This window comes from Gracilinanus agilis, chromosome 1, assembly GCF_016433145.1.
Source record: "Gracilinanus agilis isolate LMUSP501 chromosome 1, AgileGrace, whole genome shotgun sequence".
Taxonomy (NCBI): domain Eukaryota; kingdom Metazoa; phylum Chordata; class Mammalia; order Didelphimorphia; family Didelphidae; genus Gracilinanus; species Gracilinanus agilis.
In genome coordinates this window covers 515,524,845-515,543,418 of record NC_058130.1, presented here as the reverse complement: position 1 = coordinate 515,543,418, position 18,574 = coordinate 515,524,845, and the positions used below count along the sequence as shown (strand labels likewise).

The window sequence follows — 18,574 nt, the reverse complement described above, 5'->3', positions numbered from 1 at the left end:
AATTAAGTTGATTTAATACAACAAAAAATGCAATAAAATAGCACAAGACAAAAAATACAACCCAGAACCAAACCCTTCTACAACAGCTCACTTCCAGTTGAGATTGTGGCTTTATCATTAGTAGAAAATTTCAAAACAGACTTCCCAACTCTCTGAAGTTTGGATTTGGGACCTATTAATTGGAGGACCCTGGATGACTTTTAACTGTTATGGGGTGGTATGAGAGAGAGAGAGCACCAGACTTGGTGGCAAGAAGAACAGAAAAAAATTCTGCCTCAGACCCTTACTAGCTATGTGACTGTGGGTAAGTAACTTAGCCATTCTGTGTCTTAATTTCCTCATCTGTAAAAATGGATAACAGTAACACCGACCTAGGATTGTTGTGAGAATCAAACAAGATAACAAACACAAACCTTACAGCTCTTATACAAATACTAACTCTCATTATTGCTCTCATTATAGGATTTATTATTATTTGTTTGAAATTTCCTTTTTCTCTTCTTGTCTCTAGATTCCAGTCAAAATGAGTGAAACTCCTTCCACTAACTATTCGATGATTCATGCAGCCTCTTCTGAAGGTCAAGCCTCTTATCCTCGCCACTTCAATGTCACTCAACCAGTTGTGGCCAAAAGGATTAGTTTCTATAAGAGTGGAGACCCTCAGTTCAATGGGATCCAGATGGTTGTCAATCCTCGATCCTTCAAGACTTTTGATGCCTTGCTTGACAACTTGTCCAAGAAGGTCCCATTGCCCTTTGGAGTCAGAAATATCAGCACTCCACGTGGTATCCATGGCATCACAAAGCTGGAGGACCTAGAGGATGGCAGATCATACATCTGTTCCCACAAGAAGAAAATAAAACCCATTGACCTGGAGAAGGCTCGCCAGAAACCCCTGCCCTGGCAGAGCAGTAGACCTGTCAGTGCTCGTCGCCGAGCTGCACAATTGGCCAGGGCAAAGGAGTTTGGTTTGACTCATCGAGAGCTTCCTCTGGTCGTTCAGACACCCAGAAAGCTCTTAGTTTTCAAAAATGGTGAACCAAAGACTCGGCATGCCATCATTCTGAGTAGGAAGATCACCCAGAACTTTGAAGCCTTTCTGGACCACCTGGCTGAGGTCATGCAATACCCAGTTGTGAAATTGTACACCACAGATGGAAGAAAGGTAAGAAGGAATTCCAGAGAGAAAGCCACCCCTACTGAATGATGGATATTTTCCACCAAACACTGTAATGAAGTTTACTCTTTTGGTTTCAGAAATGCCTGATCAATCAGTAAATCAATTAATTAACGACTTACCAGGCATTCATCAAGCTCCTCCAAAATGCTAAGCACTGTGTTTGGCACTAGGGATGCAAAATAAAAAATAAAATCAATCCTGCCCTCCAGGAGAATACATTTCATCAGATGAATCATAATGATAATGCCTAAATTATAATGGCTGCAACTCAAAGTTTGAAAAATATTTTATTTTACACACTTTCTCATTTGATCCTCACAACACCCCTGTGAGACTAGTCCTATTATTATCTGCATTTTATAGATGAGGGAGCCAAGGCTGATCAAGGTCACATGACTTGTCCAAGGTCACACAATTAGAAAGGATCTGAGGTAAGGTTGTCTCATCTAGCATTCTCTCCAGCATACCTCTCTGTCTTTTCAATATTTAAACATATGAGCAAATACGTAATTTCTATACAGTAAACATATACTTCTTTTGGTGGAGTAGGGGGACTAGCTGCACATAGCAGGTATCACAAGCTGAACTGTGAATGGAGCGAAGCATCCAGAAACAAAGATGAGTAAGGAGTACATTCCAGGTACAGAGACAGAAGATGGAAAGTTGGTTATGATGAACAGTAACCTGCCTAATTTGATTGGAATGTAAAACATAATAAACCTGGAAAGATAGGCTGGAGTCAGACTGGGAAGAACTTTCAATGCTAAGCAGATAAGTTTGCTTCTGGAGGCACTTTATAGCAATTGGAAGTTTTTGATGAGGAACATGACACTGCCACACCTGTGCTTTAGGAATATTACTTTGGTAACTGGGTAGAGGATGTGTTGGACAGGGGAAAGACCAGTGTTGCAGAATACAAATAAGAGGTTATAGCAACAGTCCAGGTTTTGAGGAATTGAGAATCTGAATTAGGATGGTGACCTTTGTGAACTGTGTGGAGGGGATGGATAATAGTGTGAAGGTAGAATTGGTAATAATTGACAATTCATTGATTATTGGGGTAAGGGAGATTAAAGAGTTGAAGATGAGAGTAAGATTGTAAATTTGGATGACTTAGAAAGCTGCTGGCCTTTTGGACAGAAATAAGGAATTTAAGAAGAAATGTTGGTTTGGAGTTCAGTCTCAATGGATTGAGAGCCAAGTTTAGAGATGGGAGGTCCTGGGTTCACATGTGACTTCAGACACTTCTTGGCAGTGGGACCCTGGGCAAGTCACCTCTATTGCCTAGTCCTTACCACTCTTCTGCCTTGAAACTAAAACACAATATTGATTCTAACAAGAAAGGTAGGGGTTAAAAAAAAGAAAGATAGGTTTGGGAGAAAAGTTAGTGAGTTCTAAGTTGACATATTAACTTCAGATGCTTACCAGCATATTCAGTGGAAAAGGTCCAACAACCACTTAGTGAATAGAGACTGGAGTTCAAGAGACAACCTGGGGCTGGATAAAGCTCTAGAAGACATCTACATAAAGATGACAATTGAAATCATAAAACTGACGAAATCATCGAGAGAGGATATAGTAAAATTTGTCCTGAGGTACACACATACTCTGGGAGCATAACTATTACGATAATCCAAGAAATGAAACTGAGAAAGAATAGAGCCTAGAGAGAAAGGTAGAGCCTAGAGAGAGAGCAGTGTCATTAATACCTAGAAAAGAAGGAATATCTGGGAACAAAGGGTAGTCAGGAGTTTCAAATGCTGCTGTGATACAGAGAAAGATGAAGACTGAGAGCAGGAGATTGTGATTGGCAGTTAAAAAATCATTGGTAAGTTTTGAGAAAGCAATTTCAGTTGAATGATAATGTTGGAAGCTGCATTCAAATGGTTAAGAACTGATTGAGAAGAGAGGAATCAGGAGCAACAAATACAGACAGTTAACAAGTGTTTATTAAGTGATAGGATATAAGGAAAGGCAAACAACAGTTTTTTTTTAAATAGGGGCTTGTTTGGGAAAAGGAAGGCAAAGGAGAGAAGGGAATAAGCACTTATACAGTGCGGTTTATGCTGGGAGTTAGAGGAGAAACATAGGATGATAGCTTGAGAGAATGATAAGGTCCCCTGAAGGTTGGAGGAGACCTTGTCATGTTTATAGACAACAAAGTACCACTAGAAATAATTTCAAGATTAAAGAGAAATGATGATACAGTGGCTAGCTAATATAGGAGACAGGAGGGGATGAGATCAGTGTGATAGGCTGAGGACTGACTTTGGAGAAAAGGACTATTTCTTCATCAGAGAATGGAGAGAATGGGAATGGATAATAACAAAGGAGTTTGAGAAGTAGATTAGTTAACAAGGGTAATTCATGGCAAATGGCTTCTTAATTAAGTAAGAGGGGAGGTTCTCTGCTGTGGGAAGCCTGAAGAAAGAAGAAAAGGTATGCAAAGGTCTTTGTACAAAATTTGTTAAAGGGTAATTTTGAGGTGTTCAGTTTAACAGTAACTCATTCACAGACTTGTCAATGTTGCCAAAATGATTTGTTTTCCTTTCCCTTTCCTGGGGAAGTGGAGGATAGGTGATTATAAGTGCATGTCTTAGGCATCTTTAAAGAATTTTTTGAGGTGTGTTTGTGTGCCTGCATTCATATGTGTGTGCACATTACCTTATTTTTTTTTTTACTTCACTATTCTCTCCTTATTCCCACCCACAAAACTTTCCTGAATATTTCAGTGCTACACAGTGACACAGCATCCAAGGGTCATCTTGTAAGTAGACATAACAACGAATGGGGCTAGATGTTGTATTTAATTTGGCTGCTTGGTGGTGGTGGTGTTATCTTTGGCTTCCTTATACCTTCAGATGTAAAAAGTGGGTATTGATATCTTCACTGTTGACTTTAATATACAAGAGAAGTATTTTGTTGGTGATAGCTGGGGCTGAGAAAGGCACTTAATATCTATTTAATTGTATGTCTGTTATATCTCCCTAGCTATAGTGTAGGATCTTCAGGGAGAGTAGACACATCATTTATTTCTTTCATATTTGCATAATGAGCAATAGCATGTTTTTCTTATGTTACTTCATAAAGGACCTGCTGTAGGGGAAGGTATGGATTTCAACTTCTGCCTCTGGTACACATTAGCTATGCAACATGGACAAATCACTTAATCCTGTCCTAGGCAATTTTTTGAGATTAAAGTTACTTCCTAATTGTACCCCGTGCAGATGAATTAATAGATCCAGACAGGGGGAAAAACAAACAAACTGTAGAAAGCACCTAGTACTTTAACCTACTACCCTAGGAGTTTAATAAATTCTTGTTTATTTCCTCTAAGCCTGTGAGATTTATTAAGCCGATTGAGGTAATAACAACAATAATGATAATAATATTTTATATTTAGATAGCCCTTTAGGTCTACAAACTCCATTATATACATGATCTCTTTTGAGGTTTAGTTTAGAATTGGAAATGATCATGTGGAAGGAATGAAACCTTTATTATGCGTGGCAGTTGTGGCTATACTTTTCAAAATCCATATTGCTGCATGTTGCTGATGTGACCTTTTCTATTTCTTTGAGGTGCCCAGCCTACAGGCAGTTATATTGAGCTCTGGAGCTGTAGTGGCTGCAGGAAGAGAACCATTTAAACCAGGAAATTATGACCTTCTGAAATACCTGCTCCCTGGTCAATTACCAAGGATGTCTAAATGCATATACCCAAAAGGACAAACTAAATCAGAAAGCAGAAAAAGTAAGTCACTTAAAAATATAACATGTTTCTTATTCTAAAATTTTTTGACAGCAAAAGGAAATAGATGTTGAAATGGTCCACTTTCCTATATTGTAGGGGAGAAAATAAAAGAGAAATGAAAACAGAAAGGTACTTTTCATTCTAAATTGGATTTGGTTATCCTATATATCAAAAATGATTTTCATCATAATTTTTGATCATGAAAAAAGGTACCTGCCTGAATCAGTCATACCCCCTGTCTACAATCTGTGCTGAGCTGAACAAACCAACAGGTTGTGTGATGTCTTGCTTCAAGAGGAAATGTGGTTTCCACCTGGTGATGCCCACTCTGCAGTGATATTACAACTTAGTACAATTATCCAGTAACATTCAGTTTGGCTCAGCAAATGAGCAGTTTCTGTACTTTATTATAGATCCTTAATTCCACTCATGCCCTACTTTTTGCCAACATTCCTGAATCAATCCAAGACTTTCCAAACCATCTTTCATTTGCTTGGGGGAAAGATTCATGGTGTTAAGTTACAGAATCAAGAACTTTGGGCTGCTCATTCTGAAGAAAATGCTATAAGCTAATGAGAGGTGTTATGGACAAATACCCACATACATCTGTAGTTAGAGGCACTTTGAAATGGCTTATTAAAACCAATTATTCAATTTTTATTGTGTACATTTATACCTCAGAAATCTTTAAATGCAAAAAATTATTGTTTTGGTGATTGTCTAGACTCAAGAAATCATGGGGAAAATGTTAATAATGAAGATTAAACTTAATAGTTGTTCAGTATTTCGCAGCATATCCCTGGTTCTAGGGCATGCAATGTTATTGGAGAAAACCTTGGATAAAGATACAATTATTGCCACTTTTATCTTTTTTATTTTCACTCCTTTTATCTTTCAGATTACATGTTTTGATAGTGGTAGGTAGTGTCTCACTCATTTTTTTTTAAACCTTCATCTTCTGTCTTAGAATCCATACTTGTGTAGTGGTTCCAAGGCAGAAGAACAATAAAGGCTAGGCAGTGGGTGTTAAGTGATTTGTCCAAGGTCACACAGTGAGGAAATGTCTCTAGGTCTGGCTCCCAATCCACTGAACCATCTAGCTGCCTCTCTGTCTCATTCATTCTTAAGGAATTAGTCTTTGATTTGTCATCCATGAAACTATGTCAAATATATGCTAACTCTTATAATATGGTCAGAATAACGTCATTTGACAGAAGTATGTTTTCCTATTTTTAGTATTTCTATCTTAATATTTTAAACTGAGAAATGGGGAAAAACCCTCTGATAAAATCATCTTTGGAAAGGGAAAATTATCTTTGTTGAATGACAATAAAAAGACCTGTGGGTCTTCGGAGATGATAAGAATTGAAGACTCATCTACTTAATAGAAACAATAGCAAAATGAGAAAAATGTGCTCTGGATCCCAGCTTTATTCTGCTGAACTCATTGTCTTTGTTCTTGGCTCTGCTGGAGTTGTTTGTGTTGTCTCAGGTTAGTCTGAGGCTGTGCCTTTTGGTAGCCGATCGCTGTATCTGACGGATCCCCTCAGTTTGTTTCAAGTGAATTAATACCAAGGTATCTCATTTCTGATGAAGCTACTCATAAGGCTGTCAATTGAAATGAATATAAAAGTGATTTTTTTAAAACCCTTACCTTTCATCTTGGAGTCAATACTATTGACTCCAAGGCAGAAGAGTGGTAATAGCTAGGCAATGGGGGTCAAGCTCAGGGTCACACAGCTAGGAAGAAAAGTGATTATTAAGGCAGTCACAAAAACAAAAAAGTCAGAGAAACTCAAATGAGATTTATTTACCTAACAACTGGTGTACAAAACTTAAGAATAAATAATCAAAATGGAGTTGGTTGACTTCAAGAACACTGATGCTAAGATGATGCTAAGGGATAGCAATTAGACCTGGGATTTCATGGATTTAGGGAATTTTCAGATGTGGAACTTTCTTTATCAATGCAGGTCAACACCTTATCTGCAATTCACAGCTTTAGAGAATTTAAATGACTTGTCCAAGGTCACAAAGCCTATATGTACAAGCTGTGGGAGCCAAATGTTGGTGTTCCTAGATTTGTGGCCAGTTATGATGATAATAATTAAAATTTATATAGTTCCTTAGGGTTTGCAAAGAATTTTATAGACATTCTCTCATTTGAACCTTATAACCACCCCAGTGAAGTTAGTATTATAGCAATTATCACCTTAGCTATGTGACTCTCAGCAAGTCACACTTAGAGTACTAGTCAACTCTTTAAGACCATGAGTGGAGATTTTAGAAAACAAATGTTAGAATTGTTATTATGTATAATTGAAAAAACTATATTAAAGTGATCATGGATGGAAGAGTAAATGCTGACTTGCTTTGGTAGAGGGAGTTTCCTCATTGGGAATTACCTGTACCATTGATATCACAGGTCTGGTCTGAACAACAATATCAGCATTGAATATTTTACATCAAAGACTCAAAGTGTCCAGTAGATGGTGACTTATGGGGGAACAATTTCCAAATATGGAAAGTCTTATCCAGAGTACTCAAATACATTGTCCTGACTCAATGGGACCTTTCAAAAAATGGGGAAAAATTAAAAATTTATATTTTACCTATTATCTCATTTTATTTGAGCCATTTTATCATATTCTCCTATACTAATTGGTTTGCTTTTCTATTTTTTCCTACCTTTTCCTTTGCTACTGCTCTTCATTTGGATCCTTTGTCTTCTTCACCTCTGCATCATGTTGTGATTTTGGGTGATATTTACTCTTGAAATTACGAAAGTGATTATACGCAGGCCTTCAAGCCCAAGGTCTCAGATTTATTCTCTTTCTTCTGACAAAATTTATAGTAACGATTACAATTCAGACTGCTCTCTTGCCCCTGACAATTATTTGGGCTTGGAAAAAAATGATTCTCAGACTTGTGAGGATATATCAATAGTACCCTCTGAAGATGACATTGAGAAATCAATTCTTGTTAATCAAGATGGCACTATGACAGTTGAGATGAAAGTTCGATTCAAGATAAAAGAGGAAGAGACTATAAAATGGACAACCACTGTCAGTAGAGGTGGTCTTCCTAATAATGACAAAAAGAGTGAGACATGTAGTCTTCCGGTCAGGATAGAAGATCAGTCACCTGCTTTAGAAATTTCCACATGTACCAAATCTACAGATGTCCTTTCCTTGGAAAAATGTGAAAATGAAGAGGACAGCTTGGCAAAAGAAATAAACTCTCAAGTGACAGGCAGAGAATGTGACATTTATAATGGTGTCCTTTGGGAGAACATTCCTGTGAACACAGATATCAGTGAGATGCCTCAGGATCAAGTCAAATATCGGTTTCATCGACCTCCGACACCTGGTCCTAGGCGAGCACGGCCCCCAACACCTGGCCCAAGGAGAGTGAGGAAAAAGAAGTCTCGAGTAGAGAGCATTACCTTGGTATCTGAAACAGAAGTTGAAGAAAAAACAATTGGGCAGTTTTCCTATAGTGAAGAAAGAGAAGATGGAGAAAGCAAATCTGAGTATTGCATGTTCACACGTTCCAGCAGTAAAATGTCATCGGTGACTAACAAACCAAAGCCTGCTGAGTTCAGTAGTGAGAATCCACAGAAGTCTTCTCTAGAAAGCAAAACTGAAGACAGGCTGCTTTTGTCTAGCCAAAAAAGTGGTGGCCTTATAGAAATTACAAGTCAAAAGACTTTGGAAGTGACCCAAAATGATAGTTTGTCACAGATTGTCCAGGATAAATCGGTTATGGAGGAAGGTAGAGTTTGTATGAAGAACTTTATATCTTATGATACAATAAATGACAGAATTAGACCTTTCCCAGCAGACATCACCAACTTTTGTGTTAGTGGGTCTGAAACTGAACTGTCCCAATGTAAAATTGCTTCTGAGGCCCCCATCTCAATGGGTCCCTCTACTGTTACCAACAACATTGATAGACTAGTGAATGAGTTTGCTCAGTGTGGGTTAACAAGCACCCCTACCAGTGAGAGGCTGATTTTACCCTCTGGACCCAGAAAGAAAAAGGGGAAGAAATCTCATTTGCAAGTGGTAAATTCAGAACAAAGTCATCACAAGGAGAATGTAACTGAGCGAGGCCTTGATAAGAGTGAGAAAGAGGACTTCAGCAGTGAAACTGTCCAGGAAACCAAGTCACAGAGCTCACATTGTACAGAAAAAACAGTGGTACTTCGGGTAGGAAGCAAGAAAGAAGCCAATAAGACTGTCTGTGAAAATGGTGTACCTTCTAAAAGTAACCTAAACCTCATGCTTTCCAAGACACACCCATCAACTAAATCCCCTGCTGTGAGAAGAATCAAGGATAATGGACTTTTTTTAGGTAAAACAAAACATAGAACAATGAAAAAAACGAGCCTTCCAGGATCTACAAAGAAGGAAAGTGGTCCAGAGAAAAAAAATTTGACTCAGAACAACATTAAAAGTTACAAAAATACTCTTGTCATTAAAGATGCACGTCACATGCTTAACATCAGGGAGCAAGTCCCCAAATCTTTCTATGGACAGAAGACTATGGCAGAAGGATACATGAGAGGAACTGAAAAGAAGAATATTTTTTCCAAAGTGAATAATTCAAACACATCTTTAAAAAATCAGAAAAAACTCAAAGTAGGTAAACTGAACTCAGATATGGCTGAAAATAAAAAGCATTCCAGAACCCGGGATCATTCACTCACTTCTTTGAAACAAGATGATATTCCTCGTCATTCTGTTCACAATTATATACAGACTTGGTTGCAAAATGTATTTCCAGCTCCTACTTTGCCATCTGATAAATTAACTCCAGAAGATAGAAGGGAAAGAGACATGGGAAATTATACTAGTAATTGTTTTTCTAATCGTATCCAAACTGTTACTGGGAATGAAAGTGAATCTATTATGGTAAATAAGACACAGATAATTACAAATCCCCACCTGATGGATTATAATTTTGATAAAGGGACTAGTAAATCTCTCATTAAGCAGGACACTGTTGAAGGACTTACAAAAGAGGTCTATGAAGGCCAGATGGATTCTCTGAATGGTGCTTCTTTGGAAGAACTGATCACCTCATCAGGCTTCTTTGAGTATGACACCAAAATCCAAACAGCTAAAGAAGCTCACAATTCTATCTCAGATTCCAAGCTTGGTATTGATCCCCAAGAACGAAATTCAGATTTTAGAAGACAAAGTGTGGAGGCAGCAGTTCAAGTTAGTTCTAGAGACAGTAGTACGATTATGACAAACTTGTCAAAGGACCTTCTGTCTGGCCTATTGCTTCACCAGATGCAAGCTTTTGCCCTAAGTCTTCAAAAAAGTCAAAATGGAACTGTAAAAATACCATGCTCACTTTCAGATTTTTCTTCTTTTGCTCCTCCCTTATGTAGTTCATCCACTAACCTCATTTTAGCCTGGCTATTGTTATTAAACCTAAAGGGAACTTTGGATACAATCTACCAAGATGATAAGTTCAATACAACTTCAAGATCCTCAGAGATATTTTCTTTGTTGGAGTTTTTGAAGCATATTGCCATTGTAGAAGAAGCTGATGATTTGAAAACTGCTGTTTCACATTTACATGAATCAGCTACAACTTGCTTACGACTCATTGGGAAAGAACAAGTCCCCATGGATTTTGCTGCAAGCTCATCCACAGATGAAATTCAAAATATTTCAAAGCACAGTGGAAACGAAGAGGCAAAGGAAGCCCATGCTTTGTATGAAGCTGACTCTGTCAACGATGGTGGCACTGAAGAAGCCCTCATTTCCCATAAGGCCTGTGTTCTCAGTGACACCTTTTCTCCCACTGAAGCTTTTGTTTTGGATCAGACTTGCTCTTTGGATGAACCTTGTGTTCTGGAAGAAGACTTTTCTCATAATGAAGAAAGGAAAGAAAGTGAGTCCTGTTCTTTTGTGTTACCTTGCCCCCCTGAAGAAGCCTATGCTACCAGTAAGACTTGCAATCCACATGACATTTTAAATTTTGAAGGAAAAGCAGACAACTTGGAATTGACTGAAGAATTAGAAAGATTAGAGAGGTTACAAGAGGACCTCATTATATCAGAAGAACTAAGTGACTTGAGTATTCATGAATCAGCACCATTTCAAAATGAGAATATGGAGAATTTCAGTAATTGTAGTCAAAATCAAGAAGCAAGTCGTCTGGCAGAATTTCAAAACAGTTCACTAAATGAACCTGATGATAAAAATATAGATGTATCATTTGATAAGGAAGACTCAAGGACTTCTGAGGAACCAGGCTCAACAACTAATAGCATGACTTCAGAGGAAAGAAATATTTCAGAACTAGAATCCTTTGAAGAGATGGAAAATCAGGACAAGACTAACTTTAACAAACAGGGAAGTGTAGGAGGCACAGTTAACATGGGAACAAGAGAGAAGACAAAAGTAAATAAAAATCTAGAGTTAACTGCTATGTCTGACATAGGTATTTTGGAAGAAGGAAAAAGAAATGATGAATCGTGTGAGAAAAAACTGACTAAGCCACCATCTTTAGATTTTTGTTATGATTCTAAGCAAAGTCCAGAAAAGGACACTTATGAAAGAGAAACTAATATGCAAGTAAGGACGATAATGAATAACAGAAATCATTCAAATCCTTCTCTTGAATCTCAAAAATGTTTAAAAAGCCCAATAACTTCAGATTGGTCAGACTATAGGCCAGAAACTGAGAGTGAGCCTACATATAAAACATCCAGTGACTTGACAAATGAAAGTGGGGAGGAAATACTTCAGGAGAAAGAATACAATACTGGATTTGTAAAAAGAACCATTGAAAGACTTTATGGTAAAGAAGATGCTATTAAGCTTGGTCTCCCCAATAGGTCTACAAATGGCTCTGGCGCATTTCATGCCTGTTCTTTAGGATCTTTCCCTAGAGCTCAGAAAGTAAGTCCTTACAATAGTCAAGAGTGGACATTTAATTCCCCTCAGCAAGGGTTGCACCATTCACCCACCTTACAAAGATCTCGGGAGGGAAAAATGCATGATAGTGTTACCTGTGCTGAAGATACTTCTTTGAAGTCATCTATTAATGGAGTGATAGTCAACCATCATGGACAAGATGTAATAGAACATTGTATGGAACAATATAATCATGCCAGGTTGGTTAGGGATACAGATGAGGGTATCCTCATTGACCAAGGCAAGTGGCTCCTAAAAGAAAACCATTTATTAAGGTTATCCTCCCTTGAGAACACTGGCATGTACGGCAATGTGGATACTACCTCAGCAGACACACTGCTTGATAATAATAGTGATGATATTCCATATTCACATTTTGGAAATTTGGACCAGGGGCCAGCCCTGGGTGACATATCCTCTTCAGAACTTGAAGAAATGGCTCAACCCCTTGAACCTAGGTGTAACTATTTTAATATGCCTCATGGTAGTGATTCAGACCCTTTTCATGATGATTCATTAGGTATTCAAAATAAAACTGTCAACACTGATAGTACATCAGATCCTCTTGAAAAAATGAAGGATAATCAGCCACCAGGCCAGGTATGCACTTCACTTGCTTGTGTATATACCATGCCTGGCAATAAGGTATATCCTGTGGGACATCCTATAACTGAAGAACCTGTTAAAAGCCAGCTGTCACCTGCCAATAATAGGAATAGTGCAATGCTTCAGGAAGGTGATTCTTTGGATAAGCTGTATGCGCTTTGTGGTCAACATTGTCCAATACTTACTGCTGTCATCCAACCAATAAATGAAAGTGACCGGGGATTTGTATACCGGAAAGCATCAGATATTGAGAATTTTTTTGGCTCCCATTTATGGACTTCAACACTCCCCCATTTACTACAGTCAGACAACGATTCTTTCAGAGATGAGAACAATAATGTGAACATGAAAGACACCCTCAAGGATAACACCAGCACTGATTCATTTGATAGATTTTATTTGAATTCTACATTTGATTTGATGAAAACAGGGGATTTTGGAATGCTTAATTCCTCAGCCATAAAAAATGAAAACTATCTAAAGGAATATGAAGACTGTTCAAGGAAACGCTTTTATGTATGTTTCCTACAAACACAGTTGTTTGTGATGGATAAAATGAATTCAAATAAACAAGGCTTCAGCAATCAGGGAAATGAAATCTCGATAGCAGTTGATGAGAATAACAATTTATTAAATAACAGATGCCAAACCTCACGAGGAAAAGAACCAAACGGTTAGGAGGAATATCTACTGTGCTCCCTTTCTGGGATATTTGGGAGGAAACTGCCAGTTGGATCTTGTCCAAGGTAGTGAAACTACTTTCAATGTTATTAAAAGAAGGATTTCTGAAAATTGGTTGGATGAAAATGCTTTCATTAGCAAAGAAGAAAAGGTGCTAAATTGAACTGACCTTGAAAGTAACAGTAAAAAAATCCAAATAATTCCATTGTTACTATAGTTCTTTCATAACCTAAAATACCCTTTTCCTTGCCACTCCAAATTCTTTACTTTCTTTTAAATCTACCTGCAAAAGAAAACTCTTTCTGAACAAGCTCACCAGCCAGATCAGGCTTTAATTCTTAATTGTTCTAGTATTCTTGGAATCTACTTGTTATCTGTTATTTTACACCAATGAATGTTATTTTGTTTTGTTTTGAAGTCATTTCATGTATGAATGCTATCTCTCCCTCTTCCCCTCCTTGAGGCTTATAAGCACCTCAAGACCAGAGAATGAATCTTTGTTCCTTTGTAGCTCCTTACACCTGGAACCTAGTATAGAGCTCTGAAGTACTCAATAAAAGAATCTTGAACAAACCTTGAGTCTTGTTTTTATTAGGAAGATAATGTGAACTTCCCCGTCTCTCCTCACTTATACCTCAAAACCTTGACTAAAGTTCTTTTTTCCTAGAGGGTGAGTTAGACTTTTTATCTTGCCAATGCTTTTAATTAATGCCTTTACTTTTGCATTTGATTCCACCCCTTCCACCTCTTACAGTATCTTACTCTTTCCCTTTTATCTTTTAAAAAGTTATCTTTTAATTTTTCATTTGGCAAAAATTCTTCTCTTTTTCATATCCAAATTCCATCTCACAGCCCCTGCCCTAACAACTTAGAATGAAAGAAAAACAAAACCCTTGTTATAAACATGCATATTCAAGTAAAATAAGTTTCCAAGTTGGTCATGACCAAAAATATATCTCATTACATGCTCTGGATCCTTCACCCCTCTATCGGGAAGTGTGGCATGTTTCTTCATTAATCATCTGGAATTCTGGTTGGTCATTAAGCTGATCGGCCTTCCTAATTTTCTTAATGTTCTTTGTCTTTACAATATCATTTTCACGGTATAAATTGTTCTTGAGTTCTTTTTACTTTGTATCAGTTCATATGGTACTTTTCAGATTTCTCTGAAACCATCTCCTTTCTTGTTTCTTAAAACACTTTTTTCTTAAAACACTTGTTTCTTAAAACACTTTTTTTTGATTACATTTCTGAAGCATAATGTGTTCAACTAATCTTCAAATTTTGAACATCTTAGTTTATTCTATTTCTTTGCCACCTCAAAAAAGAGCTGTAAATATTTTTGTTTTTCCCTAGAGTTTATTTTACTCAGGACTAATCCCTTCCTTAAACCATTTTCCATCTAATTTTCCCTCTCCTCTTCTACTATTTTCCTGCCATTTCCTTACTGAGTGAAATATTTTTCTGTATTCCACTGTGTGTGTGTGTGTGTGTGTTATGTGTATGTATTCTTCTGTCCTTTAACTAGTTCATAGGAGAGTGAGATTCTTGTGTCAGTCACTTGTTGATATAGATATCTGCTTGTATAACCTGATCATGTGAGATAATTTTTCCTGTCCCACCCCCTCAGGTATTCCTCTCTCTTTCCATTCTGTTTAAGATTTTCAAGTACTCTCAGGCCTTATCTAATCAGTGAATATGTTGCTGGGCCTCTAGTCAGGAAGACTCATCCTTATGAATTCAAATCTAGCCTCAGACACTTATTGGCTGTGTGAAATTGGGCAAGTCACTTAACTGTTTGCCTTAGCTTCCTTATCTGTAAAATGAACAGGAGAAGGAAGTGGGAAATCGTTCCAGTATCTTTGCTAAGATCAAATGGGGTCAGAAAGAGTCAGACATAACTGAAAAAAAATGACTGAACAGTTAAGGCGTGTTTTTTCTCACACTTAAAAATGGCCAGGTTATGCTTGTTTAGTCTCTTATGATTGTTCCTCTATGATTACCTTTTGTGATTCTATTAACTCTTTTGAACTTCACAATTTCCATATGCCTCTGGTATTTTGATCATGAATTTTTTTCATTTCCCTCTTTGGGATTATTCTTAATTTGCTCAATAAATTAATTTTAGCTGCAAGCCCATATTCTTTCCTTTTTGAAATATTATATTCCAAGTTCTCTGCTCCTTTATAGTGGACACTAGTAAATCATGGGTGATCTTGAGTGTAGGTCTTTAGTACTTGAACTCCTTCTTTCTTCTTGTTTGCAATATTTTTTCTTTGATTTGAAAGTCCTTGATTCTGGCTATGACGTTCCTGGAGATTTTTATTTTGAGGTTTCGGGAGGTAATAAATAAATTCTTTCTATCTTCTGTTTTGCTTTTTTGATTCTTAGAAATCAGGAAAGTTTGTTTAAAGATTATACGTTTCAACTGAATGTGCATGCTCTTTTTTTTTAGGGACAAGGAGTACAGTGGAGGGTTCATGGTTCTCAGGTAGTATAATGATTCTAAATTTTTCCCTTGATATATTTTTCCAGGTTTCTTCCTTTCTTTTCTTCTCTCCATCTCTCTTCCCTCCTCACTATCCCTCTCCCCATTCTCCTTGTTAATTCTTTTCCAATTCTTTCTTCTATAGTGCTCATCTCTTTTCCAATTTTTCCTCATTCTCATTTAATTTGTAAGAACACTTAAAAACTTTTAAAAAGGTCCTTGTTTTATCTCTCTCAGGAAATACATAAAATTTGTGCCTATTTACTTCGAGACTTTCCTAATAGATATTTATGAGTTTTTCCATCTTTTGGGTTTGTGTCTTAAATTATACCTGTCACCATAAGAGCTTTTTATCTTCCAGCCTCCTTCTTGATTTTGGACTTGATATTAGAATTGGACTCTGGATTTCTGGAGAAAAGGTCGATATGGACCTGTTGTTGCTTTCTTGGATATTGAGTATTGTATTATTCTAGGATCCCAGGGCAACTCAGATTGAGACCTGTAATCTTTCAATGCTGTGAAGGGATCCAGGGCAAAGTTTGATTGCTGCTCTCTTGGTCTGAACTCATCAAGTTTCTGATCTGGGTGTTGGTCTGCTGCTTGAATCAGTCTCTAGTAGACAGAAAGCTCTGCTTGGTTAGTGACAGAACTGTAATCTGCCCTTTGGTTTGAGATTCCTGCCCTGGTTATTTCTCTGCAGGTTTCATAATGTGCTAGATGCTGAAACTGAGAGTACATTTTGCTCCTGGGATCAGAGTCACATTTCTTCTACTTGCTATTAAATTTCCTCTTTCTTGGGTACACTGACCAATGTCCACAGCTACTTCTTGTCCCAGAATGCCTTTTCTCGATACAGGTCCCTTCCTCAATCTACCTTGGATAGTTGATCCAAAACTGGATAGTGAGCTGTTAGTTAACATCTGTTCCCACCACAGTGGCCTGGTATTGCTCTTCTCCTAGTGTATAGCTTCTCCCTGACTATTATTGAGTGCTTAGTAGCCAGCTAGGTAGGCTTGGAGTCAGAAAAAATCATCTTCCTGAGTTCAAGTATGACCTCAGACACTATCTGTGTGACCCTGGGCAAGTCACTTAACCCTGTTTGCATCAGTTCCTCATCTGTAAAATGAGCTGGAGAAGGAAATGGCAAACCACTCTAGTGTCTTTTTCATTGCCAAGTGGGGCCACAAAGAGTCAGACATGACTGAAGAATGATTGAACAACAATAGGCAGCATGCTCCTATCCATCTCTCCAGTGTACATAGACCTATTTCCCTATAATCTGGACTGGAAAAATGACTCATTGAACGTAAAAAAAAATCCCTGTTGGGAATTGACCTACTGCATTTTCTAGATCCATTTGGAAGAGTTTTAGGGGATGAGGACATTATGGTATTTTTTCTATTTGACCATCTTGCCTCCATTCTCTCTCTATCTTCAGGCACTCTCCCTGTCTCTTTTCCTCTCTCTTTTTTTCCTCCTTGGAGGAAAAAAGGGAGGGAGTTTTTTTAGCTTGGAAACAGGAAGACAGCAAGAAACCTTAATAAGTCTTCAGATAGAAAAGGTCATGAATAGCATGTTGACCAGGTTTCCATTTGATTTAGGATTTGTTGAGTAAATGGAATCACAGTGATTGTCAACAAATATGCTCAGGTCTTCTCTATTGTAAAAACTCACTCACATTCTGTATCACATATACCTACATTTAAAGTACGAATTGTCTTGACCTCAATAACCCTTATACATTATCGTCCTATATTTTTTCTTTCTTTTCCCACGTACTTTCTAGAAATCATCTACTTTCTCTCTATTTTCTCACCACTTGCTCTTCCTTCATTCCCCTTCTATTTGGTATCTATTTCCACCAGTGTACTATAACTGCTTTCTTCTAAGTCACTAATCACCCCTTATTTGTGAAAGAGTATTTCCCCCCTCCATCTTAAATCTCTTTTAACCTGCAGCTTGGTATTTAAGGACTTCAAAAATCTAATTACAATTTATTTCCCACTATATCCCTTTACACCCTCAATATTTCATTCATTATCTCCCCTCCCCCAATGTCAAATCTCATTGTACATTTTCCTACTTTTTGTCATTATTGGTGAATATCTTATAACTGAAATGCATTCTTTCACATATCTGCCTTTAGAAATTCTTTCCTTTCTTCAGGTCCCATTCAGCTATGGTATCCCCCATGAAGAGTTCCCTAGTTTTCTTATTTCTCAGTTAAAAGAGTTCTACTTCAAATTTCTTAGATTTTTTCCCTCGTATTACTTTCTACGGCACATCATATTTATATTTGTACAAATTTTATCCCTTTATTGAATCTTAAGTTCCTCAAGTATGAGGAATGTATCATTTTTCATTTTCATATTTAAAGAAACAAGCATTTATTAAACATCTACTATGTACCAGGTACTGTTATTGCTATATTCCTAGCATCTAACACAGTGCTTTATATGTAGTAGATACTTTATAATATTTTTGAAGTATATAAAGTTGCATGATATCTACAATTAGAAAAGCTTTAGCACTTGAGAACACTAGCCAAAAGCATTATTTTAGTCATTAGTTTATTGAAAGAAATCATTGTAAAAGCTCTTTTGTAACCTTCCAGTTTCTCTTCTCAAATGTTTAATTTGATTCTCTCAGAACATCATATTCCTGGAGGTCACTGCACAGAATGTTAAAAATTATTTTTTCCTCCAAGACAAAGGCAGATAAGTTAAATCCATTAAATTATTTCTCTGGGATTCTGCTTATGAACCCTAGTTATTTAAAATATTCCTAAAATCCTTAGTAATATAATCCTGGGGAAAAAATGAAATGGAAAATTGGCCCTGGAGGGGACAGGGGGATGGGGGGAGAAAGTTAAGGGTTTGGGGCTATTTAGCTTGGAAACAGGAAGACAGAAGGATATCTTAATAACTC

General features: G+C 37.3%; 1 protein-coding gene across 1 annotated transcript in view; it reads left to right on the top strand.

Annotated features, from left to right (window-relative positions):
* The first annotated feature begins 523 nt into the window (after window positions 1–523).
* RP1 (RP1 axonemal microtubule associated) overlaps window positions 524–18,574 on the top strand; it is a 330,542-nt gene continuing 312,491 nt past the window's right edge. Inside the window, exons 1-2 of the mRNA XM_044682704.1 lie at window positions 524–1,165; window positions 4,762–4,933. Coding sequence (XP_044538639.1) covers window positions 524–1,165; window positions 4,762–4,933 — 814 coding nt within the window. The remainder of the gene's footprint in view (window positions 1,166–4,761; window positions 4,934–18,574) is intronic.